The 17,576-nt window shown below is 48.3% G+C and overlaps 1 protein-coding gene across 1 annotated transcript; it reads left to right on the top strand.

Annotated features, from left to right (window-relative positions):
• Positions 1-335: 335 nt before the first annotated feature.
• Positions 336-5,899, top strand: LOC128304686 (uncharacterized). Its single transcript, XM_053041894.1, has 5 exons — positions 336-356; positions 4,515-4,582; positions 4,656-4,856; positions 4,928-5,056; positions 5,128-5,899. The coding sequence occupies exons 1-5, from the start codon at positions 336-338 to the stop codon at positions 5,897-5,899; spliced, it is 1,191 nt and encodes a 396-aa protein (XP_052897854.1).
• The last annotated feature ends 11,677 nt before the right edge of the window (positions 5,900-17,576 follow it).

Here is a 17,576-nt window from a genome sequence, read left to right on the forward strand (position 1 = left end):
CCAATGCTGGATGCGCCAGTACTATAGTAGACCTCGACCAGTGCAGACGGTACATAAAGAAGAACGCTAGTGTTGTGGTGTTGTGCTCCTCCCCGAGTACAAAGTATTCACTTCCGGTTGAATAGGTCGTGAACGTGTTCGTCGTTCGGTTGGAGAACTATCGAAATAACAGAGCAAAGCAAAACAGTTCCCGGCAAGTTCCATTGAGAAGTGGAGTGATACTAGACTGAGCTAAGAGAAAGTTCTAATCAATTGACTGTGCCTAAGCTGTTGTAAGGAAAGAGATTATCAGGTTTGGTGGCTAACTGATCGTAACCTAGCAACCACTGCAAACGATGAAGTACCTAGTGTTTTTGGTAAGCATTTACTGATATACTGTGTGATGGTTTAATGACTATTGAAGGTGCACAATATTGCACGCAGTTTAACAAAGAATGTATGCTTTGTATTGTTAATGTAATAGGAATAAACATACTGAGCGTTTTGTCCACGATCATTGGAGTGATCAAGGTTCTAGAAAAGCTGCTGCTAAAATTCAAAGTAACAATCGAAGCATGTGTTTCCCGTTGCTGTCAGTTTTGCTGTTGCAACAGGTTGCAACCGCAAGTATTCCAACCACGGCACACTCACACAAGCGAGGACTTCCCAGGAAATCTTCCTACAAACGCGGCGGGTGTGAGAGATTTTCACCGGCAGTTCCGAGTGTGCCTAATAATTATGCAAATAGTGTTCTACTTTCCGCGGCCTGCGACCCAATCCGGGAACCGAACGAACCAAACGCACCGTACGTACGAATGGGATTTATTTCCATGGGATTTTTCAACCCCCTTGCGTCGATTCCGTTCGTTCGTACCTCGTCGTTTTGTCGTATTGTCGAGGTTTCGTATTGGTGTCCCATTTCGGTTTCGGGGACCTGCAAGAGAAAGTTGTGTATCTGCCTGGTGGCACTGATTCTTGAGAACGGTGCGAATATGACCAACGAACGAAAAAGCGTGTAGCCATTGTAAGCCCAAGGTTTTCAACCGAGTGTGCGTCATCATGGTGATTTTCGAATTAATTTCTTTTTGCGGATAATTTTTCACCCCTTGGACGGTAGTATCACACTGCTCTAGATTGCTGTAGCTTTGGGTTGAATGCTGTTGCGCAGGGAAAGATGAATGGGCATAAAGTTTATTTTCTACCGCGATCATCAACGGTATTTCGCGGTATCGGTCATGAACGATATGTCAAGTGTGTACGAACTTCATCACTAGCCCCAAGTTCGTCCTCAAGCCTTTATAACACATGATAACAGTTCTACGACATCTCTTCAGGCCACTCCGTATTAGGATTGCCACATTCTCGCAATCATCGATGGCAGTATATGGCGTTCCGGTTCGGGGTGTATCGTTCCGCACAGTATGCACAGAGGTCTTATGCAGGTCTGAAATGTGTTTGTAGGTCAGCCTTTTGCCCGAAGAACTGTTAGCTTCGGGTTTTGCGTGTGTGCCTGTGTGAATGATGAGGTGTGAGTGTTTGTGGCTGTTTTTTTCGCTTTGCTATTCGCTTTAATTGATGAACCTTTCCTCAACGTATGGAGTGCATATTTCCGCACGCCGTCTCCTCCCGTACACGCATGCTGCGGTAAACAACGGGGTCCGGTTTACATACAGGTTCGACCCAGTAATGAACAAAAGTCGATCGCGCCCTGTGTAATGTGTGGACTTCTTTCCGAACGATCATCATCGTACCTTCCCACTGAAAAAATCACACGATGCGGACACCAGACACTAGAGCACTGGTGGCGCATCGTTAGCACGGAAACAACATTCTAATCGGTTCGTTAATAGATAATCAACCTTTGAACCGAAACCAAAGCGAAAACGGTGCTTTTCGAGCCGAAAAAACCGTTTCGTATGTCGAATCGATGTTTTCGAGCATCGGGAAAAATTACATACAACGCATTCGGAAATAACAGAAAACGAAGGAAAAGAGACAGACCTAGATAATGATGAGTGTATTTCGGAGGATGAGAATTTAATGAAAAACCATGACGAAACGAATCAACTAGAGAAAACGGGCTCGGTTAGGTTCGTCGCCTGCTTTGTGCCTTGCGGTTTGAGGAAGAAAAGCATTGAAGTCTTTTGTTTCGAGCGCTAGATAGCAAATGTACAGTTTTTGGTGCTTTTTTCGATGGCGATTTAAATATCTACACTGGTGTGTCCATCAACTGAAGTCTATCGCCTTCAAGTTGATCAGCTCTATCAATTTATAATTGTGATCTTTCAAGTTGCTTCCCTTTGTTTGCGGAATTTCAACGCCAGTAGAAAGCATTCTAAGTGTTTAGACTCGTGCTAAATCTTACAATCAAGTGCGTTAAAGTTGAATACATTCAAAACACACGGAGAGAGTTAAACAATCGTTTTGTTTGTGTTTATCGAGCAGGTACTTCCTACAGGTACACTTACCACTTCGGAATATGTAAATAAACAGCTGAGCTCCAAGAAGAGGGCTCCATGCAGGAGAAGAAACAGTAGAAGTGCACCGGGGTTCTGTGCCCATTTCGTGTAGTTGCCTTCCCCAAATAAAGCACATCCGTCGTACAAAACGGTCTCTCGCTCGGGCAAAACGGGTCGGAAGAAATGGATGGACTTAAAAATGGAACAACGCCATTACTCACGTACACATTCCGATACATTCCCGTGCTTTAAGGTAGTGTGCAGGTTTGGATTACCAAACACATGTGTGTGAGTATTTATCATGGATCGTATGGAAAGTACTGAAAAAGGCGCAAATCGCACGTGTGTCGGATCGGTACAGTGATGAGTGTCGAGCCACTGCTGGGGGAGAGTCTGGAAGCACCTGGTTGACCATAAGATTAGCATCAGAAGTGGCCTTTTCAGGGTGATCTTTTCTGCCTATTACTCGATCCCGGTCCGCGTCCATGCTCCCGGCTTCAAAATAGGCCAAAGAAATCGGGGTTGATATACTAAGAGTTTTTCCACCCATTGGCGCGTTATAGCTTCTGAATGTGGCAAACGCAACCGGTAATTGTATTGGCCGATACTTGCAACCAGCGGAAACGGCTTCCGAAGAGGTTCACCCTTCATTGAATCAGGTTTTGTTTGTGTCGCAAATCGTGCCTTGCAATTAGCCTATCATCGAACCCAGAAGTACTTTACTCGAGGAGAAATAAGCCGGCAAAAAGTGGCAGATAGAACTCGATTGAAAAGGAAAATGTAATCTATATGAAGGCAGTGGTGGAACCACTTCCGGCATTTGCATTTCACTCTCTGTCTCTCTCTCTCTCTGCCGACTCGTTTGGTATTAAATTAGGACATGATGAAAAATATCTACATGAATTGATGGGCTACAAATGGACATTTGTAACGGCATTCGAATGAATAAGTCACAAGCTTTTGCAAGCAAATGTGACGCGCGACGCGATAACCGCGGTCGTATTTTGTACTATAACGGCATCGGGTGTCCCACCATTTGCATATGTTCCATTTTCACACAAAACAATTCAATACTTAACAGCATCAGTCCCAAGGCCAGTTTTGACACTCAGTCACCAGTGCCCGGGCTGTGGTTTTCTGTTTCACATTTGGGAAATTCGTTCCGCGGCCTCTAGATTTCGGAACTGAAAGTGAAGTGCATGCGAAACTTGAGCGGTTTCTGAATCATAAGATCGCTTTTCTGCTGTTTTCTTTGCTTCGGCGTTTTTGCTGTGGTACGGTAAAATTAAGCAAACGAGCCACAAATCGATAAGAGATACACAAATTTCACCCTCGAACAGCAGAATGGCCGTAGAAAGTGGTTGTGCTGCTGCAGCAAACGTTTCCCATCCTGCTCGCCGTTCGCCGTTCGGAATTATCACTGTGAAACGTCGAGGAAGTTACAAAGGCGTGAAATGGTATTGATTTTCGAATGCGCGAAATTCTGGGGAATGTTTGGTTTGGAGAAAGAAAGAAAAAAAAGACCCCCCTTGCGCAAGGTGAGAAGTGTACAGCGGGGGAAATCATTTGCAACTGCTGACTCGAGCTCTCAATTACAAACCGGCTTGATTGGGCACCTATCATCACCACGTCATCTTAAGCTGCAGCAACGGATGCTGCTGATGACGGACGGCAGATGATCGTTGAACTAATTTGCCGGCATCTTGGCGATAGCGATTGCCACTGCCGAAGCCACCACCACCACCACCGCTTGCAATATTATGCGCCAAGCTAATTAGGGCACTGAAACAGAGAGTTTCATTGTAAGCCTTTAATTCACTCTTACGTTTAGCAGCGTATCCCGTGCATTAACGATAAAAGGAGTGAATTTCCCTTTTTTCCCCCTGATGTTGTGTATGCGCTGGAAAGTGGATAAAAATCTGGCCAACCAGTCTGCGATGCTGCGATCGTTGCAAATGATAAGACACATCAGTGTGTAAGATTGTTTTCTAATGTACTTTTCGAAATAGAAATCTAAGCATTGAACGCGAGGAAGCTTGCTCAGTATACTAACAATTCGTTTTTGTTTTCTCACAGCTACTGTTTGGATGTCAAGTACTGATCAGGGGCGATGAACTGTTGGACTCGGAAGAGCCTCCAGAGGGGTAAGTTAAACGGCAGTGCACAGATGGACAAGGTTTTTAATTCGTTCTGTTTCCATTTCGGTCCGATTCGCAGCTACTATGCGTTCATAGAATCGCCCTCTGCTGTTCCGCCAAAGGTTCGTTCGCCACCGTACACGCACATCAACATTGAGTGTAAGGAAGCGACCAACCCAAAACCCTACGTATCCGCAAACAATTTGTGCGGCGATTTGAACAAAGGAAAGATTCCACGCAATCCAATGAAGCAAAATGTACTAGGCGAACCATACCCGTTGTAAGTGTTTTGTGAAATTGTGTTTCGTTGAACCAAATCAGTTGAATTTTCTGATTCTTGTTTCACTTCAGCGAGTTAATCCGTAACCAAACGCTCAAGTTCCTGTCCAAGACATTGCCCGTGCTCAAGGCAGATGATACGCTACCGAAGGTAACGCAAATCATTCCCGATGAACCCGTGGATCAGTTCGATGATAATGGGTAAGATTGATCGTGTGCTGCGCACAGATCGCCGGTTCCCCTTTTTCTACATCGGAATGTTTGTATTTTAGCATTGGTCGCCGCATGGGGAAATCCATGCGCATGGAGGAGGAACGTCGCACGGAGGAGGACGCCCGGGCGCCGCGAAAGTTCTGCGATGGTGGTGGTGTGTTCTGTGCTTTGTACCGTGCCATCCAAGGAGAACCGATCAGCAGCAAACTGGTAGCGGAGAGGCGTGAAGAGGCAGCCGCCTATCCACCGCCACCTCGTTACGAGGGACCTCCTACGCCTTGCCCGGCCAAGGTCGAGTACGCAACGCCAGTGTTTGCTAAAAACTATCAAGGATCGTGGCGCTACGTAGTGCAAATTCCCTACGAGGGATACTTCACGCAGACGGTAGAAGTAACGCGCTGTTTACAAGCCCGTTGTCACTACCTCGACGGTGGATGTCTTTCCTCGCCACGTTGGGTCAGTTTGCTGGTGGCGGAAATATTCTACCCGAACGCGGAAGAACAGTCCACGGCACCGACGACGACCACCACAACGGCTCCATCGATTCAGGACTTCCAGGCATACCAGCAGTATCTGCAAAAGCGTGCCGGACTGCCGACGGACAACGTGTACGAAAGTGGCCTCAACGGAAGCCCACAGCAACAGCAACAGGCGCCAACTGCGGCCGCCACCACGGCCAAAGCAAACCAGCACTGCGATGGTCACGATGAGATCGGATGCTTCCAGGTGCGGCTGTACTACGACTGGTTCCTCATTCCCGGCTCATGCAAATGCTGGCGACCGGACTACTTTGCCAAATACGTGCGAAAACGACCATCGCCGGATCTGTAAGACGGAAGGTCCCGCTTATCGGATGCTCTAGCGATATAGGGTGAGATCGCGCAGCGACCCGTAAACGAGTCTTATAAATGCCCTCAAACGAACGAACTGACTGACTGACAGGCTGGCAGATTATTTATTATTTATTTCACTAAAACTCCGGTCTCCTGAGACGAGAACGAGATAGATTGGTGGGCTTTGACTGCAATAATAGTAAGACTGGACAAGCAGCAGCACGGTACGTCACCCATTCCTTGCTCCGGGGAAAAGACAAATCTGTTAATGGCACGAGCTGCTGAAGTTGCTCGATAAACTAACACAGACGTCAATGAATCGGTTGTGGTGTTCTTCTACTACATCTTTTAAACTATACTCTCGGGGAAAATCAAAGCATACACAGAGCTGCGCCCTTAGCATTTTGTCCGGCGCGCGTCCAGTTGCAAACGGAACGAATGCTAGCATTTTTTGGTCTGCTATCGCTTCGCAAGGTTAGCTATGCATTGTAGCACGGTTTAGCTATCTTGCTAACAACAAGCCTGTGTGTGTATCTGGTCGTGAGACAATGCTCCTGCTAACCTTGTGGATACGTCTTGCGCCAAAAAAGAAGAAAAAAATCTAAAAACAGCACACTTACGCACAAGCACACGAACACATACACACATTAGCGTTACTTTTACTATGTAAATAAGACGTAAACCCTTTTTAAAATATGATCGTGATTTTTTTTAAATAAATGGTTTATGACGTACAGAGAAGCATTGTGTGCACTTTTTTTTTTATTTCGTTAGAACGGCCTGGCCGTATCGACTTATTTTACCACGTAGCCGGATAGTCAGTCCTTGGTACGGGGGATTGGTCCAGATGGGATTTGGTCCGGTCCGTTCGTGTGAAGACCGGCTCTGCTACCATCATGCCACCGGGCCGCTCCATTGAGTGCATTTATTTATAGTACAAATGAAAATCTTTAACTAATAATGTTCGCTCGTAAGTATTGGTTACTGCAAAATGAAACTGACTTACTTACTTACTAATCCGTCGCTACCATCGCTTCGTAGCCTTGAGCCGATGCAGGAGTCTTCAAAATCGTTCACGATCAAGCCTCTTCGTATTCACATCTAGTATCCCGGGTATATTAGCGAATGCCCTCAATGCGCCATCACTACACCTCGATTTGGACTTATCACGCCTCCTCTGTCCAAGTGGAGATCGACCAAAAGCGATGTCATTCTTATGACATGATCACTCCACAGGAGCCTGACGAAACTAATTCTCTGTACGTAAGTGATTTCATCGTACAACTCATAGAGCTCACCAATATAGTGGCTTCTTCATTGTCCTTCCACGCATACGGGGCAATGCTAATTTAGACGTCAATATAGACCCTACACTGGTGCTTGAGGGCTCGAGCGCAGGACCAGTCATCTTGTCTCGAGTACAGCGGCGGATCAAACGGTAGGCGGTCTAAGGAAGATCTAATTAAAAAGGTAGAAAATTAGTTATCCTTGGTTAGATAATTTTTTTTTGTTTCATTAGCTATATCGGCCCGGTTACACGGCTACGCAATAGAAGTATGCAGTGTATTCAAACTCCTTCTTCTTTATCGGCACGACATCTTTAGGATGCTTAAGCCTACCATTTCTAGTTTTTTTTTAAATTTATTTACCCGTAGGATACGGAGGTTTGGTGGTCCAAATGAAATTTTTCCGTGGTCCAATCTTGTACAGACCGACTGCGCTACCAATACACCATCTGGCCGCCCCGTGAACCCTTATATGCCCTTTTACTTCAACCTATTCATGTATTCTACTTCTTGAACGGGATTTTTTCATCTGTTCGTAAATGATCCTACCGTTAGATGCTAGAATAGAAACCATGCTTATTTTCACTTCCGCAATATTCGCAAGCTATTGCCATTGCGATACTCGTGGTGTGGTATTGTTTTCTCTCCCCCATTGAACCGTGAAAATGTCCAGCCTACGTGTTTCGAAACAGTATTGTGGTGGAGTATTGTGTTTAGTATTTCGATTGTCACAATTTCTGCAATTTTGCAAGCCGGTAATGATGTTATAATTGACACAATCTGTCAGTATACTACGACAAAGCTAGCATTGTCATAGAATATGAATAAAATCATATTGCAATGATTAGAACTTTCTTTTCCGTTCGATATTTGATACTTCATTGTTCTTGGAATACCATTTCTGTCTTTCTTGATTATTACTTATTCAAAGCTGGATTGTAGGTTCAGCTTATGTCCACCCATCCCAAACTGTCCATACACTTCATCATATCCCCGTGTAGAATACTGTTCAAACTACATTGTTGTAATCTCGGTAACATTTGCATCGTTGTTAGACTGAAATTTCCAATTCTAAATCCATACGGTTTAAGATCATCACTGCGAAATCGTTGATCTAAATTAAAAAAAGAACACGAAAAAAGATACTTGAAGAAATCAATGCACACAATTGTTTTCAGATTTCCGATACCAGGAGAGCATGGTTTCCCAGAGGTGACATCTGCAGCTTGGGACAAATTTGCCCATCACAATTGCTATTGCATACTATCAAACACGTGAGAACGATCGCTAATAAGTAATATTAATAAAACGGAAAGCATCCTTCATCTCGTTCAAACTTTCCGTCGGTTGGTACGAAATTCTATACAAACCGATTTTTTCGATTTCCGATACCAGGAAAGCATCCACGGAAGAGGTAGCACCTTGTACAGCAATTTTGGTCGAAAACCGCCGAAAGGTATGCAATGTTTAAACACTAACTTTCCCGTTGGTCGTGAAAAATTTCTTCGAAAACTACCAGTTTTCGAATGTATAGTACCAGGAGAGCATCCACGGAAGAGGTAGCTCCTGGTACTACGCCGTAAGGTATGCAATGTTAATACACTAAATTTGCAACCAACTTTCCGCCGTAAGATATGCAATGTTTATACACTAACTTTGCAACCAATTTTCCGCCGTAAGGTATGCAATGTTTATACACTAACTTTTCATACAAACCAGCTGTTTTCAGAATTCCGATACCAGGAGAGCATGCTGTTCAAGAGGTAACATCTTCCATCTCCCTCCCCCCCTTCCCACCCCAAGAAGGCGACCAAGATGGCGGACACAAGATGGCGAACAACATGGCAGACCCAAGATGGCGGAAAATATGGCGGCTAAGATGGCGGACAATATGGCGGCCAAGATGGCGGCCAGGATGGCGGACAAGATGGCGGACACAAGATGGCGGACAAGATGGCGGCCAAGATGGCGGACAAGATGGCGGACCAGATGGCGGGCAAGATGGCGGACAAGATGGCGGACAAGATGGCGGACACAAGATGGCGGACACAAGATGGCGGCCAATATGGCGAACAAGATGGCGGCCACGATGGCGGACACAAGATGGCGGACAAGATGGCGGACAAGATGACGGCCAAGATGGCGGACAAGATGGCGGACAAGATGGCGGCCAAGATGGTGGACAAGATGGCGAACAAGATGGCGACCAAGATGGCGGACACAAGATGGCGGCCAAGATGGCGGACACAAGATGGCGGACAAGATGGCGGACAAGATGGCGAACAAGATGGCGAACAAGATGGCGGACAACATGGTGGACAAGATGGTGAATAAGATGGCGGACAAGATGGCAGCCAAGATGGCGGACAAGATGGCGGCCAAGATGGCAGACACAAAATAGCGGACAAGATGGCGGACAACATGGCGGACAAGATGGCGGACAAGATGGCGGCCAAGATGGCGGACAAGATGGCGGCCAGGATGGCGGACAACATGGTGGACAAGATGGCGGACAAGATGGCGGCCAAGATGGCGGCCAAGATGGCGGACACAAGATGGCGGACACAAAATGGCGAATAAGATGGCGGACAAGATGGCGGACAAGATGGCGGACAAGATGGCGGACACAAGATGGCGGACAAGATGGCGGACAAGATGGCGGACAAGATGGCGGACACAAGATGGCGGACAAGATGGCGGCCAAGATGGCGGCCAAGATGGCGGACAAGATGGCGGACAACATGGTGGACAAGATGGCGGACAAGAAAGCGGCCAAGATGGCGGACACAAGATGGCGGACAAGATGGCGGACACAAGATGGCGGACAAGATGGCGGACAAGATGGAGGACAAGATGGCGGACAAGATGGCGGACAAGATGGCGGCCAAGATGGCGGACAAGATGGCGGCCAAGATGGCGGACAAGATGGCGGACAAGATGGCGGACACAAGATGGCGGCCAAGATGGCGGCCAAGATGGTGGCCAAGATGGCGGACAAGATGGCGGACACAAGACGGCGGACAAGATGGCGGACAAGATGGCGGACAAGATGGCGGACAAGATGGCGGACAAGATGGCGGACACAAGATGGCGGACAAGATGGCGGACAAGATAGCGGACAAATTGGCGGCCAAGATGGCGGACAAGATGGCGGCCAAGATGACGAACAAGATGCCGGACAAGATGGCGAACAAGATGGCGGACACAAGATGGCGGCCAAGATGGCGGACACAAGATGGCGGACAAGATGGCGGACAAGATGGGGGACAAGATGGCGGCCACGATGGCGGACAAGATGGCGGACAATATGGCGGACACAAGATGGCGGACCAGATGGCGGACAAGATAGCGGACAAGATGGCGGCCAAGATGGCGGACACAAGATGGCGGACAAGATGGCGGACAAGATGGCGGCCAGGATGGCGGCCAGGATGGCGGCCAGGATGGCGGATAAGATGGCGGACACAAGATGGCGGACAACATGGCGGCCAAGATGGCGGACAAAATGGCGGACAAGATGGCGGACACAAGATGGCGGACACAAGATGGCGGCCAAGATGGCGGACAAGATGGCGGCCAAGATGGCGGACAAGATGGCGGACACTAGATGGCGGACAAGATGGCGGACAAGATGGTGGACAAGATGGCGGCCAAGATGGTGGACAAAATGGCGGACACAAGATGGCGGACAAGATGGCGGCCAAGATGATGGATAAGATGGCGGACAAGATGGCGGCCAAGATGGCGGACAAGATGGCGGACAAGATGGCGGACACAAGATGGTGGCCAAGATGGCGGACAAGATGGCGTCCAAGATGGCGGACAAGATGGCGGACAAGATAGCGGACAAGATGGCGGCCAAGATGGCGTACACAAGATGGCGGACACAAGATGGCAGATAAGATGGCGAACAAGATGGCGGACAAGATGGCGGCCAAGATGGCGGACAAGATGGCGGCCAAGATGGCGGACACAAAATAGCGGACAAGATGGCGGACAAGATGGCGGCCAAGATGGCGGACAAGATGGCGGACAAGATGACGGACACAAGATGGCGGACAAGATGGCGGACAAGATGGCGAACAAGATGGCGAACAAGATGGCGGACAAGATGGCGGACAAGATGGCGGACAACATGGTGGACAAGATGGCGAACAAGATGGCGGACAAGATGGTGGCCAAGATGGTGGACAAGATGGCGGACAAGATGACGGACAAGATGGCGGACAAGATGGCGGCCAAAATGGCGGCCAAGATGGCGGCCAAGATGGCGGACAAGATGGCGGCCAAAATGGCGGACACAAAATAGCGGACAAGATGGCGGACAAGATGGCGGCCAAGATGGCAGCCAAGATGGCGGACACAAGATGGTGGACAAGATGGCGGACAAGATGGCGAACAAGATGGCGGACAACATGGTGGACAAGATGGCGGACAAGATGGCGGACACAAAATAGCGGACAAGATGGCGGACAAGATGGCGGACAAGATGGCGGCCAAGATGGCGGACAAGATGGCGGCCAAGATGGCGGACAAGATGGCGGCCAAGATGGCGGACACAAAATAGCGGACAAGATGGCGGACAAGATGGCGGACAAGATGGCGGACACAAGATGGCGGACAAGATGGCGGCCAAGATGACGGACACAAGATGGCGGACAAGATGGCGGACAAGATGGCGAACAAGATGGCGGCCAAGATGGCGGACAAGATGGCGGACAACATGGTGGACAAGATGGCGAACAAGATGGCGGACAAGATGGCAGCCAAGATGGTGGACAAGATGGTGGCCAAGATGGCGGCCAAGATGGTGGACTAGATGGCGGACAAGATGACGGACAAGATGGTGGACAAGATGGCGGCCAAGATGGCGGCCAAGATGGCGGACAAGATGGCGGCCAAGATGGCGGACAAGATGGCGAACAAGATGGCGGACAAGATGGCAGCCAAGATGGTGGACAAGATGGTGGCCAAGATGGCGGCCAAGATGGTGGACTAGATGGCGGCCAAGATGACGGACACAAGATGGCGGACAAGATGGCGGACAAGATGGCGGCCAAGATGGCGGACAAGATGGCGGCCAAGATGGCGGACAACATGGTGGACAAGATGGCGAACAAGATGGCGGACAAGATGGCAGCCAAGATGGTGGACAAGATGGTGGCCAAGATGGCGGCCAAGATGGTGGACTAGATGGCGGACAAGATGACGGACAAGATGGTGGACAAGATGGCGGCCAAGATGGCGGCCAAGATGGCGGACAAGATGGCGGACAACATGGTGGACAAGATGGCGAACAAGATGGCGGACAAGATGGCAGCCAAGATGGTGGACAAGATGGTGGCCAAGATGGCGGCCAAGATGGTGGACTAGATGGCGGACAAGATGACGGACAAGATGGTGGACAAGATGGCGGCCAAGATGGCGGCCAAGATGGCGGACAAGATGGCGGACAAGATGGCGGCCAAGATGGCAGACACAAAATAGCGGACAAGATGGCGGACAAGATGGCGGCCAAGATGGCGGACAAGATGGCGGACAAGATGGCGGACAAGATGGCGGCCAAGATGGCGGACACAAAATAGCGGACAAGATGGCGGACAAGATGGCGGACAAGATGGCGGACACAAGATGGCGGACAAGATGGCGGCCAAGATGACGGACACAAGATGGCGGACAAGATGGCGGACAAGATGGCGAACAAGATGGCGGCCAAGATGGCGGACAAGATGGCGGACAACATGGTGGACAAGATGGCGAACAAGATGGCGGACAAGATGGCAGCCAAGATGGTGGACAAGATGGTGGCCAAGATGGCGGCCAAGATGGTGGACTAGATGGCGGACAAGATGACGGACAAGATGGTGGACAAGATGGCGGCCAAGATGGCGGCCAAGATGGCGGACAAGATGGCGGACACAAGATGGCGGACAAGATGGCGGCCAAGATGACGGACAATATTACCATATGACGGACATATTACTTATTAGCGATCGTTCTCACGTGTTTGATAGTATGCAATAGCAATTGTGATGGGCATATTTGTCCCAAGCTGCAGATGTCACCTCTGGGAAACCATGCTCTCCTGGTATCGGAAATCTGAAAACAATTGTGTGCGCGGCTACGGCATAGTGGTTTTCACAGTTGCCCAGCTGATTCTGTCATTGGGCAAATTTGTCAGAATTTTGTCAACTCCAGTGGCACATATTAATGTGAATTTCGATCGTTCGCTTGATTTTCGCGTATTAAGTTTGATGCTCCAATTTTAGGTCGGTTGTCCGTGAGTCAAAAAATCCAAGAATTTCTGGGCCGATCTCTTCGCTCATTGCGAAGACACTTGCGATCATTTCGTCACATTTACACTTGCACATCAGTATGAAACACACTATGTGCTCCTCAGGCACAATTTGATAGTCAGTAGCAAATTATAGGGATACAACACCACAAAGCACTCACTAATTTTTGTCAAACAAACTGAGTTTTCAATGCAAAAACCGAGACCACTTTCAGCACGCTCGACAATGTTTTAGCAAGACTATTATGATAGGTTCTTCACTAAATACATCGTTTTTATATCAATGCATACTTGTTTTCTTCAAGTATCTTTTTTCGTGCTCTTTTTTAATTTAGATCCACGATTTCGCGGCGATGATCTTCAACCGTATGGATTTCGAATTGGAAATTTTAAAACAATTTCAGTCTAACAACGATGCAAATGTTACCGAGATTACAACAATGTAGTTTGAACAGTATTCTACACGGGGATATGATGAAGTGTTTGGACAGTTTGGGATGGGTGGACATAAGCTGAACCTACAATCCAGCTTTGAATAAGTAATAATCAAGAAAGACAGAAATGGTATTCCAAGAACCATGAAGTATCAAATATCGAACGGAAAAGAAAGTTCTAATGATTGCAATATGATTTTATTCATATTCTATGACAATGCTAGCTATGTCGTAGTATACTGACACAGTGGAGGATCAATCCCCTTGGAGGCCCAGGGCGGAATTATAGTTGGGGCCTCTTATTTTAACATCGATGCAGGAGGGAAGGGGAACATTGAGGGGACTTGGAATGAGACAAGGCGAAAAGCGCAGTAAGAAAGGGCCTACTCCGCCTACCGTCTTATTCGCCGCTGGGCCACCCCTAATCATCTTTTTCAAATGGTCCGCCAGGGCCATCACCATCTTCGATTACAATAACGGAACCGGCTATATCACCACCAACACCAGTTACCACTGTACCTGCACTCTTCTAAATGGAGCTACAATCATACGTGCGCCAACTTCGAGAAGCTGCACGTGGTGGTATTTACAACTACAGCATTCAAGGAGCACTTTGCCATCGAATTGGTTCGCTCGCAGTGCTTCCGGGATATTCGCCATGCAACACTCAGTTGCAGCGGATACATGAGGACACAGTATCAAAATTCAATGATCATTGTTTGTGCTTTTGGGCAAACCAGATCTGTTCATCACCGTAACTTGTAATCCGAGTCTTGATAACAGGAATATAGTCCAGTACGATTTGCAATACAGAATGAGCGAGTTACTAAGTTGTGAATTTCGATTCTTTTATTTATTTGTTATTTAGTGGATTGTTTAACATTGTGTATCCCATTAAGCAAACAACGCAAATTTTATTTAATAATAATAGTAATTTGTGTTATGCACAGCCGGTTAGATTTGCATAGCTTTTAGCATTTGAAAACTAAAATCAAGTCAAGTTTTTGTGTTGAAAGACTACCTCCATGATCAAACAAACATCAGCAAAGTATCGAAAACAAAGTTCCCTTGCGTACAACTCAGAGTTCTATTGCGTAGCCCTGAAACGGGGCCGTTAAGCTAGTCTATATATAAACGTTTGTATGAGCTAAGGAGAACCATAACGCCACTACTTGGATCACATTTTCTACGATTTACGTACATTTACGATTCCTGATTTGTCCAACGCCTTCTACGATTTTTCGCCCAAGGTATAGTTTTCAATCGGTTTACTTCTTCAGTAACAATCATCGAATTTTCTTAGAAACCTGTTTCGCTCATGTTGATGTTTTAGGCGATGAACAGAAAAAAACGGTTGATTTCTGTGGTGAGCTCCTACTTACTAAACTTTTTCAACAATTGATCATGTTTTATAGCATTCTTTGATCCATTAGGTGCAGGGCCACGAGAGTTGCCAAAATGCTGACAAATTTGTCCAATGACCAAATCAGCTGGTCAACTGTTAAAACCACTATACCGTTGCCGCGCACACAATTGTTTTCAGATTTCCGATACCAGGAGAGCATGTTTTTCAAGAGGTGGAAAAAAATTTTCGCTGCAGGTGAAATAACCTGTCCATCACTATTGCAATCAATAATTTGCCCATCACTATTGCATTGCCTACTATCAAACCCGTGAGAGCGTTCACTAGTTTAAGAAAGATGCTGTTTTCAGATTTCCGATACCAGGAGAGCATCTACGGAAGAGCACCTAGTACAGCAATTTTGCTCGAAACCGCCGAAAGGTATGCAATGTTTAAACACTAACTTTCCCGTTGGTCGTGAAAAATTTCTTCGAAAACTTCAGTTTCCGAGTGTATAGTACCAGGAGAGCCGCCAGGAAAACCGCCGAAAGGTATGCAATATTTCAACACTAACTTTCCCGTTGGTGGAGAAAAATTTCTTCGAAAACTACCAGTTTTCGAATGTATAGTACCAGGAGAGTATCCACGGAAGAGGTAGCACCTGGTAATTTTGCCCGCCTAAAGGTATGCAATGTTTATACACTAACTTTCCATACAAACCAGCTGTTTTCAGATTTTGAATACCAGGGGAGCTTTTTCTTCAAGAGGTGACCCTCAGCCACTCAGACACCTGAGCCCCTGAGCCCCTGAGTGCCTGAGCCCCTGAGTTACTGAATGACCGGCACTGAAAAAAGGCCGTTGATTAGCCGTCAGTTAGACGTCAATAAGCCGTCAATTAGCCGTTAATTAGCCGCTAATTAGCCGTCAAATAGCTGTCAATTACCCGTTGATTAGCCGTCGATTAGACGTCGATTACCCGTCAATTAGCCGTTAATTAGCAGTCATCTCCAACCTCGTGTCACCCCCCACCTCGTGTCACCTCCCCCCTCGTGTCATCTCCCCCCTCGTGTCACCACCCACTTCCCACTGGTCACTACCCACCTCCCACGGATCACCACTCACCACCCACGTGTCACCACCCACCTCTCACGGGTCTCCACCCACCTCCCAAGTGTCACCATCCACCTCCCACGGGTCACCACTCACCTCCCACGGGTCACCACCCACCTCCCACGGGTCACCGCCCACTTCCCATGTGTCACCACTCACCTCTCACGAGCCACCATCCACCTCCTACGAGTCACCACCCGCCATCTTGGCCGTCATCTTGTCCGCCATCTTGTCCGCCTTCTTTGCCGCCATCTTGTGTACGCCATCTTGTCTGCCATCTTGGCCGCCATCTTGGCCGCCTTCTTGGCCGCCTTCTTGGCCGCCATCTTGTCCACCATCTTGTCCGCCTTCTTGGCCGCCATCTTGTCCACCATCTTGTCCGCCATCTTGTCCGCCATCTTGTCCACCATCTTGTCAGCCATCTTGTCCGCCATCTTGGCCGCCATCTTGTCCGCCATCTTGTCCTCCATCTTGGCCGCCAAATTGTTCGCCATCTTGGCCGCCATCTTGTCCGCCATCTTGGCCGCCATCTTGGCCGCCATCTTGTCCGCCATCTTGTGTCCGCCATCTTGTCCGCCATCTTGTCCGCCATCTTGTCCACCATCTTGTCCGCCATCTTGGCCGCCATCTTGTCCGCCATCTTGGCCGCCATCTTGTCCGCCATCTTGGCCGCCATCTTGGCCGCCATCTTGTCCGCCATCTTGTGTCCGCCATCTTGTCCGCCATCTTGTCCACCATCTTGTCCGCCATCTTGTCCGCCATCTTGTCCGCCATCTTGTGTCCGCCATCTTGGCCGCCATCTTGTCCGCCATCTTGTGTCCGCCATCTTGTCCGCCATCTTGTCCGCCATTTTGTCCGCCATCTTGGCCGCCATATTGTCCGCCATTTTGTGTCCGCCATCTTGTCCGCCATCTTGGCCGCCATCTTGTGTCCGCCATCTTGTCCACCATCTTGTCCGCCATCTTGCCCGCCATCTTGTCCATCATCTTGTCCGCCATCTTGTCCGCCATCTTGGCCGCCATCTTGTCCGCCATCTTGTCCGCCATCTTGTGTCCGCCATCTTGTCCGCCATCTTGTGTCCGCCATCTTGGCCGCTTTCTTGTCCGCCATCTTGTCCACCATCTTGTCCGCCATCTTGTCCGCCATCTTGGCCGCCATCTTGTCCACCATCTTGTCCGCCATCTTGTCCACCATCTTGTCAGCCATCT

The sequence above is a fragment of the Anopheles moucheti genome, chromosome 3, assembly GCF_943734755.1.
Source record: "Anopheles moucheti chromosome 3, idAnoMoucSN_F20_07, whole genome shotgun sequence".
Lineage (NCBI taxonomy): Eukaryota > Metazoa > Arthropoda > Insecta > Diptera > Culicidae > Anopheles > Anopheles moucheti.